The 18,442-nt window shown below is 45.9% G+C and overlaps 1 protein-coding gene across 3 annotated transcripts in view; it reads right to left on the reverse strand.

Moving 5' to 3' along the window:
- Positions 1 to 18,442, reverse strand: part of ATP8A2 (ATPase phospholipid transporting 8A2) — a 477,972-nt gene that overhangs the window by 437,289 nt on the left and 22,241 nt on the right. The window contains exon 2 of one of the 3 annotated variants that reach the window (XM_029210474.1): positions 11,120 to 11,264. In XM_029210474.1, coding sequence (XP_029066307.1) covers positions 11,120 to 11,264 — 145 coding nt within the window. Of the gene's footprint in view, positions 1 to 11,119; positions 11,265 to 18,442 lie in introns of those variants that run through there. The other 2 variants (XM_029210475.1, XM_029210476.1) reach the window with 2 other exon arrangements.

Below are 18,442 nucleotides of genomic sequence, written 5' to 3' on the forward strand. Positions count from 1 at the left end.
CCATGCGACAGGAAATGGGAAGCGCAATATGGCCTGTGGAGTGCAAGCATGAAGTGACCATCGGCACTGATGGTCACTTGCAAAAATTCCACAAAAATGCATTTGATCATTTATGGGCTACATCAACCTGGCAAAAAGGTTTTAGAGACAATTCACTCTTTTTTTATTTTATTTTACTGAAGTATACTTGATTTACAACGTTAACTTCTGCTGAACAGCGAAGTGATTCAGTTACACATATATGTTGATATATTCTTTTGCATATTCTTTTCTATTATGGTCTGTAGGATATTAAATACAGTTCTCTGTGCCGTACAGGAGGACCTCGTTGTTTATCCATTCTATATGTAATAGTCGGCACCTGCTAACCCCAAACTCCCAATCCATCTCTCCCCGACCCCCTGCCCCCTCAGTCAGCAACTCTCTTCAAAGTCTTACTAAGCAGAGAATACATCTCAGACGTTACAACAAAGCTCTATCACTCAACTACTGCTCTGTTCATTACGTTATCAACATTACTATTCCACGGACATAGGTGGACCCATGTTTAGGCCGTTCTAATTTTTTAAATACCCGATGTATTTCAAAAAGTAAACAGCATATGAGTTTCTCAAAAAGCCTAGACATTCTTACTGTATTCATTTTTTCTAATTGTAGTATCTCAAAATATCAAAATTCATGAGGTCCCTTGGCCCAACAGTTCAAAAGAACACGCGATGCATAATTGATTTATCTTCAGCTGCTAGGTGAGAAAACATACTTGGCTGTGAAGAACATTAATATCTGTGAACTATTTATATAGAAAGTATTATGATTTAAAACCTAACTGAGCTAACTTTCTTATAAAGCAATCCGCTATTCCCAAATCCTTAAACATCAGGGGTTGGTTTCTATAAAACACTTATTTTATTCCATAGCAAACAATATCACAGATAACTTCTCCAACCCTCAATGGAGACAGATGTTCCTTTGTAGGCAAATGAATTATGAGCATTAAGTGAGCATTTCGGGCGTATGTGCGTGTGTGTGTATGTGTGTACGTGTGTGTGCGGGCGCGTGCGCACGCAGACATTTACACAGAATGGAGGAAGGAGATTGGTAAAGACATCAGAAGGAATCTCCCATGATGTTTTCTTTGGCCTTGGAGTTTCCCAACTTCATAATATTGACAATACTGGGCTTATAAACATGGTTGCCCCATGTCAAGACCTCCATACGGAGAATAACTATGTATAAACGTGCACACACACTCCCTCCTGTCCTTAAAATTATTTCTCCTGCAACATCTAAGGAAACATAGTGAACAAAACTTTACTGAAATCCCAGTGGCAGCTGTCCAGCAGAAGAGTAACACTGAGAGAAGTCAATGTTTCTGTTTGCCCTTCTGCCATAGTCATTTATGAGGTAATTCAATTTATTCTGATCTATCAACCCTAGAATGATTAATGATTTGTAAAGGTAACATGAAACACTAACAGGAGGCAGTTGTAACAGAGACGGAATACTGGGGAAGTAAGTATGGCACTACTCAGCCTATGTCGCCTCACTGTTTTCAAATAAAGAGCTCTTTTTAAATTGTCAGAGCTTGGTAACACATTTCATATGCTAGACAATACTTTTGAAACCTCCACTCTTTACAGGAGCAGAAATAAAGGAGTCATTTTTTGATTGGATAACTTAAGGAATATTCCTTTATATAACTGCATCAGCCGGAAGGGTCCCGGAAACAATGTAACGCTGTCACCTGCCCCTTTAAAAGCCTTCCTCTCTGCAGCTAACTCACCTCCAGGAGCCTGGCTTTTCTCGGCACCTCAGGCATCATCGCATCGTTTCTGGAAAGGCACACACATGGCTGGTAGACCTTCTGCCCTTCGCACGCGCCTCCCCCATGCCTGGATGCCCTCCCGACGTGAGCCACTACTCACCTCCAACCCAGCTCACTGGTCATCTACCGTCAGCTTCACCCACACCCACTCTGCCGCTGGCCTGCCCTGCAGAGCCATGACCCATGCCCAGCCCCGGAGCATCACTCTTGACAGTCGGGGGCTGACGTGCTTCCCTAGCACAGACCAGCGCAGGCTTGGAAACGGTGCTCCAGCCTCCTTACTGTCATGCGTCTCGGTGCTGCTGAGGCCTAAGGTCAAGGTCTCCGACTGGGTCAGACCACACAGGTTTTCTCCAAAGAAAAGAATCTAGAGCAGGTGCTTCCACCCTGGGGTGTAGGAGAAAGGTATCAGAGCTTATATGCACATGTACCTCCAAAAAGTTAGCTTCAATAACCTTTACTGAATGCCCCAAGACCCTCTGTAACACAGCTGAAGGAGAAGCGCCCTAACAGTGGGGGTCAGGGGATGCTGTGGACTGAACTGTGTCCCCTGAAAAATCCCTATGTCGAAGCCCTCACCCCACCCGCATCCCCCGTGACGGTACTGGAGATGGCGCCTTTGGGAGGTGATTAAGTTGAGATGGGGTCATGAGGGTGGGGCTCCCATGATGGCATTATTGCCCTCTCAGGAAGGGACACCACACAGCTTGGTCTCTCTCTCTCTCTCTCTCTCTCCTCACCACGTGAGAAGGTGGTGGTATGCAAGCCAGGAAGAGGGTCCTCACCAGAACTTGACCATGCTGGCACCCTCCATCTTGGACTTCCAGCCTCTAGAACTGTGAGAAAATGCATCTCTGTTGTTTAAACCCCCAGGCTATGGTATTTTGTCCTGGCAGCTTAAGTGACTAAGGGAGCAACAAAGGTGCCCTCCCCTGGCCGTTCTCTCAGCTTATTACTGCATGTTTCAGTGTCTGCATCCAGCTAGGCGTGCTTGTCAACTAGACTAACTCTCCCAAAAAGAACAAGTGGCTTCAGAAACATGCAATGGACTTCCCCGGTGGCGCAGTGGATATGAATCCAGATGCCAATGCAGGGGACATGAGTTCGAGCCCTGGGCCGGGAAGATCCCACATGCCGCGGAGCAACTAAGCCCATGCTCCACAACTACTGAGCCTGCACTCTAGAGCCTGCATGCCACAACTACTGAGCCCATGAGCCACAACTACTGAAGCCTGCGCACCTAGAGCCCGTGCTCCGCAACAAGAAGCCCGCGCACCACAACAAAGAGTAGCCCTTGCTCATTGCAACTAGAGAAAGCCTGCTCGCAGCAAAGAAGACCTAACGCAGCAGCCAAAAAAAAAAAAAAAAAGAACCACGCAATGAAGCAAACCACGTTTTGAAAATAATAAACGAATGACAAGGAAATAAACAGTACAACTGGCACCTTTAGGAAATAAAAGCTCTTCAAAATCATTTTTCCAGGTTAAATGTTAGGATAATTTAATTAAATCTGATAAATCAGCCGAAAATATTCAAAAATCAAGAAAGTTACCAACAATATGGATTGACATCCATAATTCTTAACTGAGAATCTTGGTAAATACGTATTGGGTCTTCAGACAATGATAGTAATACATATAGACAGACAGTTAGATAGACATGTTCCAGGTTCATGGTAAAAAGTTTTACTGACGGGACACGTGATCAAAAAAATCTGGAGACCACTGATGTGGCTGTAGAGCTTATGTGACAGAGCGAGGCCCTCTCCCCAGCTGTCAGCTTGTCTCAGGCAGGTCTGAAAGCCCCAGCCAGCCAAACCTCTCCAGGAGCCTATGGAGGACAAATACTGAAGATAGAGAGAATAATCCCTCTGAAGGACCAACCACAACATCCCAAACTCAACCCCAAATCCTTTCCTAACTACATCTAATTAAAAACATAGGTAAGGGTATCTGAAAGCCTACAGTTTGAGTTCTGAAGAGCTGGTGTTCATTTAGGAGAAAAGGGCAGATCAGCATTTAGATGATCCAAGCCAACCTCATGGATTTCAGGAAATTTCTTTGGAAAACCTCCCTCCCTCCCAACAATGGTCAGACCTCCCCTTTTGTTCTCACGAGGCTTTGTCCCTCTTGAAAGGGTTGCTGATTGGCATTTCTGAGTAAGCTTCTGCTGTTCGTTGAGTGACTCAGCCAGAAGTAGCAGAATGAACACTTAGACGCTACTTTCTAGATAACTACACAAAAGCTCACATGACTGAACTCTGACCGCAGAATTTTCTGCAGCCCACGGTTCTACTTTTTCAACTTCGACACAACTAGATCGGACGTTTGCAAACAGACCCTACTGTTGCCAGCTAAGGGGATGCTGCCTTCCCATCTGATCGGCACCGTGGATACGTGAAGATACTGGCCACCATCCCTTCAAACACACATCTGTCCCCAGTAAGGACCCAACGTCGCCCAAAGCATCCAACAGAAAGGCAAGAGTTGAGCATTTAGTTCCTATTCTCCCGGATACTTCTGGTTTTTAGTGTATTTTTACTTTGAGATAAGTTGATGCTCACAGAAGGGTCGCAAACATAGTACAGAGTTGCCATAAACCTTCACCCAGGCCCCCCACAAAGTCAGTATCTCCTATCACCTTAGAATCATGATCAAAACTAATTTAATGAGATTGGCACAATACTACCCCAACTACAGAGTTCAAAATTCACCAGTGTTACATATATACAATGGAATACTACTCAGCCATGAAAAAGAACAAAATAATGCCATTTGCAGCAACACAGTTGCAAGTAGACGCTATCATACTAAGTGAGGTCAGTCAGAAAGAGAAAGACAAATATGATGTCACTCATATGTGGAATCTAAAATAAGACACAAACGAACTTATCTATGAAACAGAAGCAGACTCACAGACATAGAGAACAGACTTGTGGTTGCCGGGCGGTGGGTGGAGGGCTGGATTGGGAGTTTGGGATCAGCAGATGCAAACTATTACGTAGAGAATGGATAAACAACAAGGTCCTACTGTATATAGCACAGGGAACTATATTCAATAACCATCATGGAAAAGAATATGAAAAAGAATGTATATATGTGTATAACTGAATCACTTTGCTGGACAGCAGAAATTAACACAACACTGTAAATCAACTATACTTCAATTTAAAAAATAAGTTCAGTGTTTCCTCCCATGTACCTTTTCTGTGCCAAGATCTGATTTAGAACTGACACTGCGTGTAGCTGTCACGTCGCCCTAGTCGTCTCCAATTCTGGTTAATTTTAACTTGTGTTTTTCACAAATCCTGACGCTTAATTCTTTTTATCAGTAAGAGTCAGAAGCGCTCAAGTTCACAGAAGACAGTAAGAGTTAAACAGAATCTGGGACTAGGGGAGGGGAAAATAAGTGACTGACTAGAACTCAAACCCAACACCTTTGCCTGTTTTTATAAATGGGAATGGCACAGACATTTCTTTAGTCAAATTCAAAATCTGCACCAGATCTACCCATACAAGGGTCAACTCGATGAAGCAATCACCCATCCAAGTCGGTTCTCCTAGACATTTGCTGTTTCCTTAGAAACATCAAATACAAACTGGCCCAAGGCTGACATGCTTTTGTTTCTAAAAATACTACATTTCAAGGAAGCTCAAGCATGCCATAGTGACCTGAAATAAACAGTGCCAAAGGCCCCCGATTTGAATGCTTTTATCCGCAAAATGCCTTAAAAGCCTTGTCCAGCGGTGCAAACCTGATAAGCGTTCTAATTACAAGCATCTTCTGTGGCCTTACTTGCTACTGGCATGTGTAAGAGTAAGGATTCCTGATGTGCTGTGACATCCATGTTCAGAAAATATAGGATAGGAGTGCTTGGTTTGGAGATTAACCAAGTATATGCCTTGAAATTAAAAATAGCTAAGGCTAACTCTGTGAAGAGATTATATGTTAATTAGCTTGACTGTAGTATTTTGCTATGTGTATGAAACCATCATGTTGTATGCCTTAAGAACATACAAGTTTTATTCAAAATATAAACAGATCAATGAAAAACAGCATAAATGGAAGAAAATCTTGAGGCCGTTTTAAAGTAGGCAAATGGAATGCTTTCAACATCATCAACTATTCTTGATAAGGATTTTATATACCTTTACCTTTGCCAAACTTGACAAGGATGACTGTCTCACATGAGATCTATAAACCTTGGTTTTTAAGACAACGATCTGTAGGTGAATCAAAAGGAAGTTACGATTGTTACCGGTATTTTGGTATGGTTTCTCTGTTAAACTGTAAGCACCTTAAGTGTGATGACCAGATCCTACCTAAATTCTGCGGCTTTAGCCGTTTAGAGAGAATCGCTCATCCTCGCAGCCCTCCATGATCTTAGATCTGGTACCATATACAAACATTTACCACCGCTATTCGGGTACAAACTGCTTTCGAAGATGACTTTGTTCTCTTCACTCTGTAAAAGAAAAATCTCCTCTTAGGCATCAGGATCCCACCCTAATATTATGAAACCGTGATGCTATTAAACCTACCACCCAGTGCTCAATTCCCCTTTCTATAAAGGCAAAATTCTACTCCAAACTTATCCTGACAAAATCAGCAAACTATCCCTATGAAGCAATTTTCTCTTAAGGCAAAGCAACTTTTAGCAATGCAATAGCTTGACAAAGCTCGAGTTAGCGCTTTAATGAAGATTTTCGCCATCTTTAACTCCCACCTGAAATGAATGACTCATTCAAATCTGAGTGTCTGTAAACATTCCTAACTTGCTCTGAAGGCCTCATTTCAAATACTGGAGAAAACCGTTTGACAGCCTTGAAACTCACTGTTTTAAATGGCATGCTCGATAGTCACATAAAAAGACTGCACGTGCCTGATCTTGATGACATAAATATTGCCCACTCCTTTGATCAGGAAATCATTTCAAGGTATTTTCCGGAAGAAAAACTGTATAACTTGAAACATTTTTTAAAATTTAGATACACAAAATTAATTATTCGCCACCAGGTTCCACTAAATAGCAAGCTTTCTATAAGCTTTTAATATTTAACTTAAAACGCTTAAAGGGAAATGGTATCGTTCATATGAAATGTCCAGAACAGGAAAATCTACAGCGATAGAAAGTGGATTAGTGGTTGCTTCAGGCCGGGGAGGAGGGGATGGGGAGATGTCAGCTAAGGGGTACAGAGTTTCCTCTGGAAGCGATAAAATGTACAACCATCACCACAACTTTAGAACAACCTTAAATATAGTAAAAGCCGCTGAACTGCATCCTCTAGATGGGTGAATTATATGGTATGTGAATTATTTCTCAATAAAGCTGTTACATTTTAAAGATGTGATTGTACACTTGAGAAAAAAGGAATCTTGTCAAGTAGACATATATACAATCTTTCATGTGTAGATGTAATAATTACACTGTAAAATCTAGTCATTGCTGGATGATTGAAGACAGTTACTGTCTTCACAGTTAAGGTCCTAGAAGATCAATGCCTAGGAGAAAAAGACCATGTTCTATTTCTCTATGATTTTGATAATCCAAATTCATTGGCTTCAATAATGGAAAACTTCAACCTACCACAGCTTCAGATCAAACGCTGGTGTTACCTGCAGTGTCAAGAACAAGGTTTAGAGAGACATCCATTGACATGGCACAAACCCTTCCAGAATTTCAAGGAATTGCTTGGAATTTGAGTCACCTTGTCTGGCATTCCCCTGGGGCTGCCAAAGCCAGTTAACCCCGGCAGTGACCTTCTCACTCCCACTCGCCTGGTGGAGCCTCCTTCTTGGATGGACACACCAGTCCAGACGTTAACCCCGGACCATCCATCGCTGCCCTGAATTGTACCATGCTGCCCCTCACCAACCTCCCCGAACACACAACCACCACATCCCGCCTTGGCAAACTCCAACCCCTTCCGTGAAGTCAAAACACCAGTTGCCCATGAAGGCAGTCACATAGCAACTGCCACCATCATGAGGTTCCAAGCCAGAGATGGCCTCGGGTGGGGAGGGTAAGTGCAAGAGCTCGGTTCCAGGGAGGGCCAGCCTACAGAGGTGCGGGGCATCAGATACACCAGACACCCCCACTCCATGGACCAGCGTGAGCCCCATCTGTCCCACGTGGTCCCTTCTTTTCAAAAGCCTCAGTTTAGATGCAAGCTATCTGGGATCAACACTCCATATGCCCCAGCTTCCGGGAAAAACCATTAATGTTTTCCCAAGAAAAACTATATTAAGAAAAATAACTCCTTTATCAACTCCCTTTAATGAAAATACTCCTTTGAGTAGCTTTATCAACTTTCAACAAACAGTCATGACAAAGACAAAAAGCCTTATTTTTTAAAAAAATCAGTATTTTATAAAACGATTTCAGCGATATTCAAGTGCTGAAACAATATTGTTCAACATTTTGTAAAATCCTTAAACTATATGCCAAGAAGCTTTAAAATCGATTCTTTAATGAACTATGAGTCACATTACCATTAGTAGTTCCTAATTAAATATACAGTGGAGGTAAAGTGAGTACTGGAAGACCATTTTCTAGAACAGCCGGCACCATACTTTAATTTCTTAGAGCCTATTCAGTATACTCTGAAACCTATGCTCACAGTATAAGCCATGAACTCAAACTGTATGAATTGTAAGATTTAACATATTTAACTAATTCAATTATACACTCACATACAAGGCTTTAAATGGAATGGTTTGTGTCTACCTACTTTCTTCCTAGCCAACCCACGGTATGCTCCCACTTAGCCCTCCCCCACCCCCAAGAGTACAAATGAAACTGTATAACAGGCAGCCGCTGGAAATCTCTTTGATTAATAATAAAAATCAGTTTCAAAAGTCATTGTGAGTCTTCAGATATAGAGAACAAACTTATGGTTACCAAAAGGGAGGGGTGAGGGGAGGGATAAATTAGCGGTGTTTTATACACTACTGTATATAAAACAGATCCAACAAGGACCTACTGTACAGCACAGGGACCTATATTCAATATCTTGTAATAACCTATCATGGAAAAGAGTCTGAAAAAGGATTTATATATATATATGGGTGTATAACTGAATCACTTTGCTGTACACCGGAAACTAACACAACATTGTACATAAACTACACTCCAATAAAAAATAAATTAAAAAATTTTTAAAGCCAATGTGAGTCTTAATGACAGAACAGGTTGTGAGGCCTCGCTACCAAGGCTTTTAAAAATCTTCACCTTCCATGGGAACTAGAGAATTCAGACAAAAAACAAAGACCCCTATTTCATTCTCCCAGCTTTAAGCATGCACAAATGGATACCGAAATTAATAGGAACTAAGCAAAAATACTACTTGAAAATATCTTAAGGTCACACATGAGAAAGTCTAAGGAAATGGAACTATAATGTCAGTGCCGCATTGCAGGTGGTTTAAGTATATTTCACAGAGTTGTGTAGCCATCACCCCAATGAAACCTCGTGTACATTACAGTCATTCCTCTTTTCCCAACCTACTCCTCAGCCCTAGAAGCCACTAATCTTATGTCTCCGTAGATTTGCCTCCTCTGGGTATTTCATATAAATACAATCATACAGGAGGCCTATTACTGGCTTCTCCTAGCATAATGTGTTCAAAGTTAATTCATGTTGTAGAAGTGCATTCTTTTTTGTGGCCAAATGATATTCCACTGTATGGATGTACCACGGTTTATTTACTCACTTGTCAGTCGACAGACATTTGGACGGTTTCCACTTTTACCTACTATCATAATGCTGCTAGGGACTTCTATACCAGTTTCTGTGTGGACATACGTCTTCATTTCTCTTGGGTATATACACCTCGAATTTCTGGATCATATGTAACTTTACATTTAACCTTTTAAGAAACAAACTGTCTTGCAAAGCAGCTGCACCATTTTTCATTCCCATCAGCAATGTAGGACGGTTCCCATTTCTGCACATCCTCGCCAACACCTGCTACTGTCTTTCTGATTAGAGCTATCCCAGTGAGTGAAGCGGGAACTCGTGCTTGAGGCTTTGTATCTTAAACCAAGCCCACTCAGCCTTGAATTCGGTCTCAGCTATTCTTCCAAGCTACACGCTTAAGTATTAAATAGGCCCCAACGGTCATTCTTAAAACCCGAAATAGAGCCATCCAGGATAATCTAACACTCTTTTAATAAATGAAAGCGTCACTTCTGCATAGTATATGCACCATTATTTTATCCCAAATCCTATCAAGCTACAATAATGTCCAACAGCCAGGCCTTTCTGAAGAAAGATGTCAGGCTAAGCTCAAGTGCTACGGCTGCAGAGGAACACTTAACACATAACAAAGCTTTAGTTGGCGCTTTCACAAAGGAGCCCTGGCCTGGTTTGTCAATAATCCGTATGTAACCCGACCAATCACTTACCTTCTCTACACCTGAGCATGGTGTTCTGAGCCACTCACAGAACTACATCCTCTGAAGTCAATCCCAGAGATAAAGTTGTCTAAGCCTGAAAGTTTAATGAAATTTGCAAACACGCTAACTCACATGCCTAAAAGATCTAGCTTTGCACAGCAGAAAGACTTTGGGTTTAGTAGTAAGGCAGGCTAGGTTCTATTTCCAGCTATGCCATTTAGTAGCTAAATGGCCATATTTAACATCCTTCTCCGTCAGTCTCCACATCTGAAGGTAAGACTGCCTTCTTCAAGGGGTTCTGAGATTTTATAAAGCCAGTATAGCTAAAGCATCCAAGAGAGTGGCCGGCAAAAAGCAGACGTTTACATGTTAGCGTCCATCCGTCTTCCCGCTAACTCTGGGCAAAGTTTCCCAGCAAATAAAGCCCTCTTAACAAATGTCCTGGGCATTGAGAGCCGAATGCGAGTTCTTGTGACCTGAGGGATTCCAGTATAAAGCGCTTCTCCACATTACAGTCGGTAACTTGTTAAGGAGAGCTATCAGTTGGCTTAAAACAGGAGTGGGGAATTCTTGGAAGGGCACTCAGGGATGAAGAGACGAGAAACCTCATTTTTGCCAGGGACGGAAGCCTAAAAACGTCCTCCGGGCTCACAGCCAGCCTGAGCACAGAACCAACGCAAAGGAGAGAAAGGTACGAGCTATATTCCCATGACCCGATTGGAAACGCGGGTGTAGACTGCCAGCCTTGAGGGGGAGGGGAGTGGAGGGGGCTGGCGACAGCAGAGAGGGGCGGGGGGCTGGCCAGGTGCGTGGAAAAGCCCAGGAGAGGAAGCCGAGCCACATCCCAGCTGTGAATTAACCGCTTCCTGCGACTCTCGGCTGGCTGCCGCCTCCTACCTGATCCGGTTGTCACGGAATCTGTTGAGATGCGGTTGGTTGAGGTAAATGGTGCGGGCTGGTGCGTCCAGCTGGTCCCCAACAGACGTGGCCCGGGACATCTCGTCATCTGCCTTCTTGTAGCCCGAAGAAGAACGAACAGGTCCTGCGGAGAAGAGGCGCGGTCAGAAAGCAGAACACAAAGAAGTCACGCCCGGCACAGGCAGCAGCACGGGCGGGCGGGCGGGGACCAGCTAGAAAGGATGCTCCGGGGGACGCGCCGCAGCTGTACCTCGGCGGCCCCTGGAGACGCGCGCAGCTTGTCGGCCCCGCCCCGCCCCGCCCGCGCCGGTCCCCAGCGCTGAGGAGCCCCTCCCGGGGGTGGAAACCTCGGCCCTCCCGCCCCACCCCCTCCCGCCCCTCCCCCGTCCCCGGCCAGCCGGGCCTGGGCGCGGGGAGCGCAGTCCCCGCGGGGGTGGCGAGGGGCGCACCCCTGCAGGTAGGGCCACGTGGGCCGAGCGGATGCGGGGAGCAGAGGCCAGAGCCTCCCCTCCCCGGGGCGAGCTCCCCCTCCAGGCCCAGGGACTGAATTCCCGAGCTAGGCTTTCCCGGCTTCTTTGCGCTGGGGAACGGAGAGACACAGCAAGGGGGTGTGCCCTGCATTCGGCCGCCAGAGAGGACGGTGGAAGACACCTCTGTGCTCCAGAATGAAATTCCAGACCCTCAGTGCAGAGGGCTGGTCCCCTGGTTTCTGGAACGAACCAGCAGCTTTTCTCCCCCGACGCGCCTGGCGACCTGAGAGCAGAATCCCGCCCATCCCCGCTCGCGGGCGCGACGTGAGCCTTCATCCAGGGCTTCTGTGGTTAAGACCCAAGCCAGTCTATCTCCTTAAGATGCGATTTCAGTCCTAGAGCGCCGAGCCTCTCTTGGGCTAAAGCTCCCCGTAACCTTCACTTGAGGAGGGGTCGGCAGGGACAACGATGACACACCCAATATGTCTGCCCAGGTGCACACCCCTCCACACACACACCCCTCCAAATACAAGACAGGGTCACTCACTGCACGGGGCCACCCACCTCGCGATTTGACCTTGGGGTGGGGCGGGGCCCTGACGTCAAGGCCCACAGAAAAATAAGTGCCCTACAGATGACAGTCTTCTCTGCTTTTCCTTAAATTGCATCTGCCCTAATACCTGCCGCACTTTCCACCTATGAAAGAAACAGGCGTTGCCTATAACTTAGGAAACGGGCATCTCACTTCAGTAAACAGCCACTTCATAGCTACAAAGCACATTCAGAAACATTTTGAAAGAGACAGCTTTGGCTATGGAAGTATGTCATCTTTTTTAAAGTGGTTAGAATCCTGTTATAATCCCCATCCTAAGAAAAGGACACCCAAATATCAAACTGGGCGTTGAGAGCTGCTGTGCTGTCGTGAGATGTGCTCACAGCCGGGCCCCTGGTCACAAACCAGGCACAAGTCTCAGTACACGACCCCAGCCTCAGACCCTGTCCTCCAGCCTCCGCTCTCCGGGGTCCCTCTGCTCCGCCTCTGCTTATCCACAGGGTCAGCAGAGGGCAGCAGGTTCTTGGAGACTGGCTGGCCCGGGAGCCGCCGGAGTAGGCTGGTTTTAAAGCATTTGCTGATTTAATGCCGACAGGGGATAGTTCTTAAGCCAGCCTGAATCAAAGTGCTGCTTTCCGCTCTGCTCACTCATCCCACTTTGCTCTCCTCCACAGCTTTATCATCATTACCTGACACTGTTTATGGTCTGTCTTCCCAAGTCCAAGAGCAAAAGCTCCAGGGCAGCAGAGACATGTTCTGTTCAATGCAGTGACCTCAGCGCCCAGAACAGTGCCTGGCACACGGCGGGCACTCATATTCGCTGGCTGAATAAGTCCCTTTTACTTCAGTCTAATAAAAGGTCGATTTGAATCCTCCAGGCAGGGATGCAGTGACCTGCACCGAGGGCTCAGACCCGTGACCCTACTGTGGACAAAACGGTTCACTGCCAGGTGGTCTTTGTTCGGTGGCTCTCAACTCTGCACATCATCACCGAGAAAGCACTCAAAATTTACTAGTTCCTGGGCCCAACCTTGACCAATTCTGACGCTTTTCTTTTCAAAGCTCCTCAAGGGACACAAACGGGCAGTCCTAACTGAGAATCCCTTGTAAGAGGCAGCCAAGAACACAAGCAAAAAAGAGCTGGCTCCTGCTCTCAAAAACATTAACCAGGGCTTCCCTGGCGGCGCAGTGGTTGAGAGGCCGCCTGCCGATGCAGGGGACGCGGGTTCGTGCCCCGGTCCGGGAAGATCCCACGTGCCGCGGAGCGGCTGGGCCCGTGAGCCATGGCCGCTGAGCCTGCGCGTCCGGAGCCTGTGCTCCGCAACGGGAGAGGCCACGGCGGTGAGAGGCCCGCGTACCGCAAAAAAAAAAAAAAAAAAAAAAAAAAAAAAGGAAACAAGTTTGCCCAAACAAGAATTTCAATGTCGGATAATAAATATTAGAGTGAAAAAATTATTGATACAAACAATTAGTGATAACAGAACTAAGTGAAATATGTCCCAAGTACGTGGCATGCACCAGGCCAGCTCGTCTTTCTATACGACAGTAGGGCCAAATCTGGAACTTTATTTTAAGTAGAAATACAGTCTCCCTCACCCCACCCCCAAGACTCAGATAACTTTCTTCTGCCTCAGTGGCCTCATCTGGACCCAATCCTCCTTTGGAGAAAAACGTTAATATTTTCAAAATAACACAATTTGTTGAAAATGTCTTGCCTAAGTAAAATACTGTACCACGTACAGCAAAGCACTATGGGACTTGGGTTTCAAATTCAGACTCATGAGATAAATCCTGAGTTAGCGCACTTTGAAAATACCACCGTACAAAATCGGACTGTGTGTTTACAGCTCCCCCACGCACGTAAACCCGGCGTCAGCAGACAGAGGCAAGTCAGGAAGCATCTACTGAGAAAGAAGCCGAGGTAAAAGGAAAGAGGAGACCCAGATGCACACAGCGCAACACAGAAGGAACGGCTGACGGCCAAGACCTGGGGGCAGGACTTTCGTCTATTTCCGGGCTCCACCCCGTCATCCTGAGTAACGCCCAGCACACAGGAGGCGGCCTGTAAGCACATGTCAACTGGATACACAAAGGGCTAATGTAGTGTGTGCCTTCTGAAGAGGCCCACCCCGCCCAGCCCCGGAGCCAAGGACTGCTCCCTGGTCTGGTAACCTGACCCCTTTCCTCCCCCACTCGCTTGGGACAGGGAGCCCAGCAGGCAGGTCTGTGTCTTACAATCCCCTTCATCCTTCCCACCAGGGATGGTTACTTGGTCCACGACGGGCCACTAAGGGTCTGCCTTCTGAAAACTTTGACATGGGACCCGGGGAGATGATCTGTTTTTCTGTTAAGCTGTCTTCTGCCAACTTGATTATTAGACCAGCTGAAGAACCTAGATGGGTAGAAGGAAAATTTTTCTGCCCTTTTCACTCGCAAAGGAGTTTTACTATCTCACAGAATAAATTCTTGGAAAGGAAATATTCTAGTCTTCCTAAGTCAGAAACCTATGAAAGTGAGAAGCCTTTGGGCAGCACCTCTAACTAGCTCTGTGGAAAGAGTCAGACCTCGGACATTGTTTCAGAATAAAGAATTTGGTTGGTCTTAGCCCTGGCTTCCTGGGGGAGTGGCCTCTGGCCCCTTGGAATTTCCCAAGTAATAGGAGTGTCTATGGGCCCTTCTGAGCAACCTGCGTTTATGCCAATGAGGTGACTCATAGTGGACCGTGGACAGTCTTAGAATGGGGACTGACCTGCCAGAAAAAACCAGGCGGCTGCAGAGTTGGGGGTTGAGCCAGTTGACATCAGCCTGACCTCCTGTCTGGGGGTGCGGGAGGGAGACACAGGGACTGGACACCTATATACAGGAATCCCATAAAAATGCGGGACCCTAAGTGTCCACTGACAGATGAATGGATAAAGAAAATGTAGCACATATATACAATGGAATATTACACAGCCATAAAAAGAAACGAAACTGAGTTATTTGTAGTGAGGTGGATGGACCTAGAGTCTGTCATACAGAGTGAAGTAAGTCAGAAAGAGAAAAACAAATACCGTATGCTAACACATATATATGGAATCTAAAAAAAAAAAAGGTTCTGAAGAACCTAGGGGCAGGACAGGAATAAAGACACAGACGTAGAGAATGGACTTGAGGACACGGGGAGGGGGAAGGGTAAGTTGGGTCGAAGTGAGAGAGTGGCATGGACATATATACACTACCAAATGTAAAATAGATAGCTAGTGGGAAGCAGCCACATAGCACAGGGAGATCAGCTCGGTGCTTTGTAACCACCTAGAGGGGCGGGATGGGGGGGTGGGAGGGAGGGAGATGCAAGAGGGAAGAGATATGGGAACATATGTATATGTATAACTGATTCACTTTGTTATAAAGCAGAAACTAACACACCATTGTAAAGCAATTATACTCCAATAAAGATATTAAAAAAAAAAAAGAGGCGGCCAGAAAATTGCAGCTTCTAACACATCCTGAGCTAAAGAGAGGGGGAGGGGTCAGGACACACAGGAAGGAAGAGCTTTCATGGGAAGGCGGAGGAAACATTTGGAAAACAAAGGTCACCCTGTTAGGCAGGAAAGTTTCTCAGGTAGAAAGTTCTCTCTGGTGAAAGTTCAACATATGGACAAGTAATAACACCCATGTAATGAAACCCCAACAAAACTATGGACACCAAAGCTCAGGTGACATGTCCTGAGGAAGCTTCCCACCGAGACCCTGCCAAACCTCGCTCTGTCTCTTTGGGCTGGTCCTGATTTGTACCCTTTCTGATAAAACTATAATTATAAGTATAGCACTCTTTCCTGAGCACTGTTATTCTAGTTATTACTGAAACTACAGGGTCAATGGGAACCCTGAATTTGTAGCCAGTTGCTCAGAAGTGCAGGTGGTCCGGGGACCCCAGACCTCGCAGCTGGGGTCTGAATGAGGACAGACTTAGAGAACTGTGTCCTTAACCTGTGAAGTTTGACTAACTCTGGGTAGTTAGTATTAGAATCGCCCTGCAGACATCACTGAATTCTAGGATGACGGAGTCAAAGGGAAACTGTTAACAATCACAAAAGTGTATTCGGTCCAAGGAAAGCTGGGTGAGAAGCCAGATCTGCAGACACTTGAACCCGATTCCCCTTCCACTGGAACCAGCTGCCCTATGAGCTCAGGCCACCTGAGCCTTGGTTTTTTCATCCGCAAAACAAATCAGTTACAGAAATCAAGGGTTGGCAAACTTTTTCTGCGAAGAGTCAGGTAGTAAATATTTTAGGCTTTGGGCCACATGTGGCCTCAGTCTCATTTTTTTTTTTTTAAACACAAAAGTCTTAAATGTAAAAACCATTCCAGCCCCCAGCCCCGCAGGCCAGATTTCACTGACCCCTCATTTAAACCAAGTTCTTTTACAGTTAAACTGACTATATCCCAACCCCCTCCTCAAGGGGAAATTAGACTAAATTTCCCCTTTATCAATAAGATAGGACATAAAATTCCTGGAAACATAGGTGTTTGGGCTTTTGCTACGTCAGTTAAAAGTTGGATGGGTAAACAACAAGGTCCTACTGTACAGCACAGGGAACTATATCCAATACCCTGTGATAAACCATGATGGAAAAGAATATATGTATATGTATAACTGAGTTACTTTGCTGTACAGCAGAAATTAACACACTGTAAATCAACTATATTTCAATAAGGTATTTTTAGAAAATTTTTTTAAAGTTGGTTATGCCATCTTCCTAAATTTTTTATGTACTTTTAAATAAAGGTGGGTTTTTTTGCCTCCAGAAAGATTTCCAGGAAACTAGTGCAATTATCACAGAGATTTGCAACAAGAGGTATGTGCGTGTGCATGGGCGCACGCGCGCGCGCGCGCACACACACACACACACACACACACACACACTCCCCTTCCCAAAGAGTTTCAAGTTCAACTCTGGCCTCTACCCCATGTTTACAAAGATGTTCCTAATCCTTCAGGACACAGATACAGAGCAATCCAGCAGCCTGGAAAGCACCTGGGCTGATTATCTCCCCTAATCAAATCAACACAATGAAAACACTGTACAAAAGCAAAATGTGACCCTTCTTGCTTCACAGACACACTTTGGAGGCCTTGGCTAGACTCCCACTCTGGACAAAGCACCTCTCTCCAGATATAGCATCGGTGACCCATCTCCACCGTCGGTGAATCCGATGGAATCATCATCCATCAGTGAATTCAAAGGAAATACACCGATGGATCCGGAACTCCCATTACTGCAAGTACTGATGGGTTTCTCTTTCTTTTATATATATATATATATATATATTTTTTTTTTTTTTTTTTTTTTTTTTTTTTGGCTGTGTTGGGTCTTTACTGCTGTGCGAGGGCTTTCTCCAGTTGCGGCGAGCGGGAGCCACTCTTCATCGCGGTGCGCGGGCCTCTCACTATCGCGGCCTCTCTTGTTGTGGGGCACAGGCTCCAGACGCGCAGGCTCAGTAGTTGTGGCTCACGGGCCTAGTTGCTCCGCGGCATGTGGGATCTTCCCAGACCGGGGCTCGAACCCGTGTCGCCTGCATTGGCAGGCGGAGTCTCAACCACTGCGCCACCAGGGAAGCCCTCTCTTTTTTCAGGGAAAGAGGAGATGGGGAGGGAAATAAGAGGCTTTGTGCAGCTATGATTTAAAATGTTGTGGGGTGCTAATTCACCCAAAGTTAAGGGCACCTCCTAGACGGAAAGCATGCTGCCGGGTAATGGGCAGGGAAAAGGCACACAGCTTAAGGCAGAAGCTTACATTTTAGCTGAGGCAACAGAAACAAGAGAGAACAAAAATCTGGGAATTCACAGGACAAAGGTGACTGCCAGGCTCTTAACAGGGTCAAAAACCAGGGCGATTTCATTAAGAAAGAGTTTCGGGTTTCCCTGGTGGCGCAGTGGTTAAGAATCCGCCTGCCAATGCAGCGGACACGGGTTCGAGCCCTGGTCCAGGAAGATCCCACATGCCGCGGAGCAACTAAGCCCATGTGCCACAACTACTGAGCCTGCGCTCTAGGGCCCGTGTGCCACAACTACTGAAGCCCGCGCGCCTAGAGCCCGTGCTCCGCAACAAGAGAAGCCACCGCAATGAGAAGCCCGTGCACCGCAACGAAGAGTAGCCTATAAGAATGGCTATGGGGCTTCCCTTGTGGCACAATGGTTGAGAATCCGCCTGCCGGTGCAGGGGACACGGGTTCGAGCCCTGGTCCGGGAGGATCCCACATGCCGCGGAGCGACTGGGCCCGTGGGCCACAGCT

The sequence above is a fragment of the Monodon monoceros genome, unplaced genomic scaffold (genome assembly GCF_005190385.1).
Source record: "Monodon monoceros isolate NGI ecotype Baffin Bay Population unplaced genomic scaffold, NGI_Narwhal_1 Super_Scaffold_8, whole genome shotgun sequence".
Lineage (NCBI taxonomy): Eukaryota > Metazoa > Chordata > Mammalia > Artiodactyla > Monodontidae > Monodon > Monodon monoceros.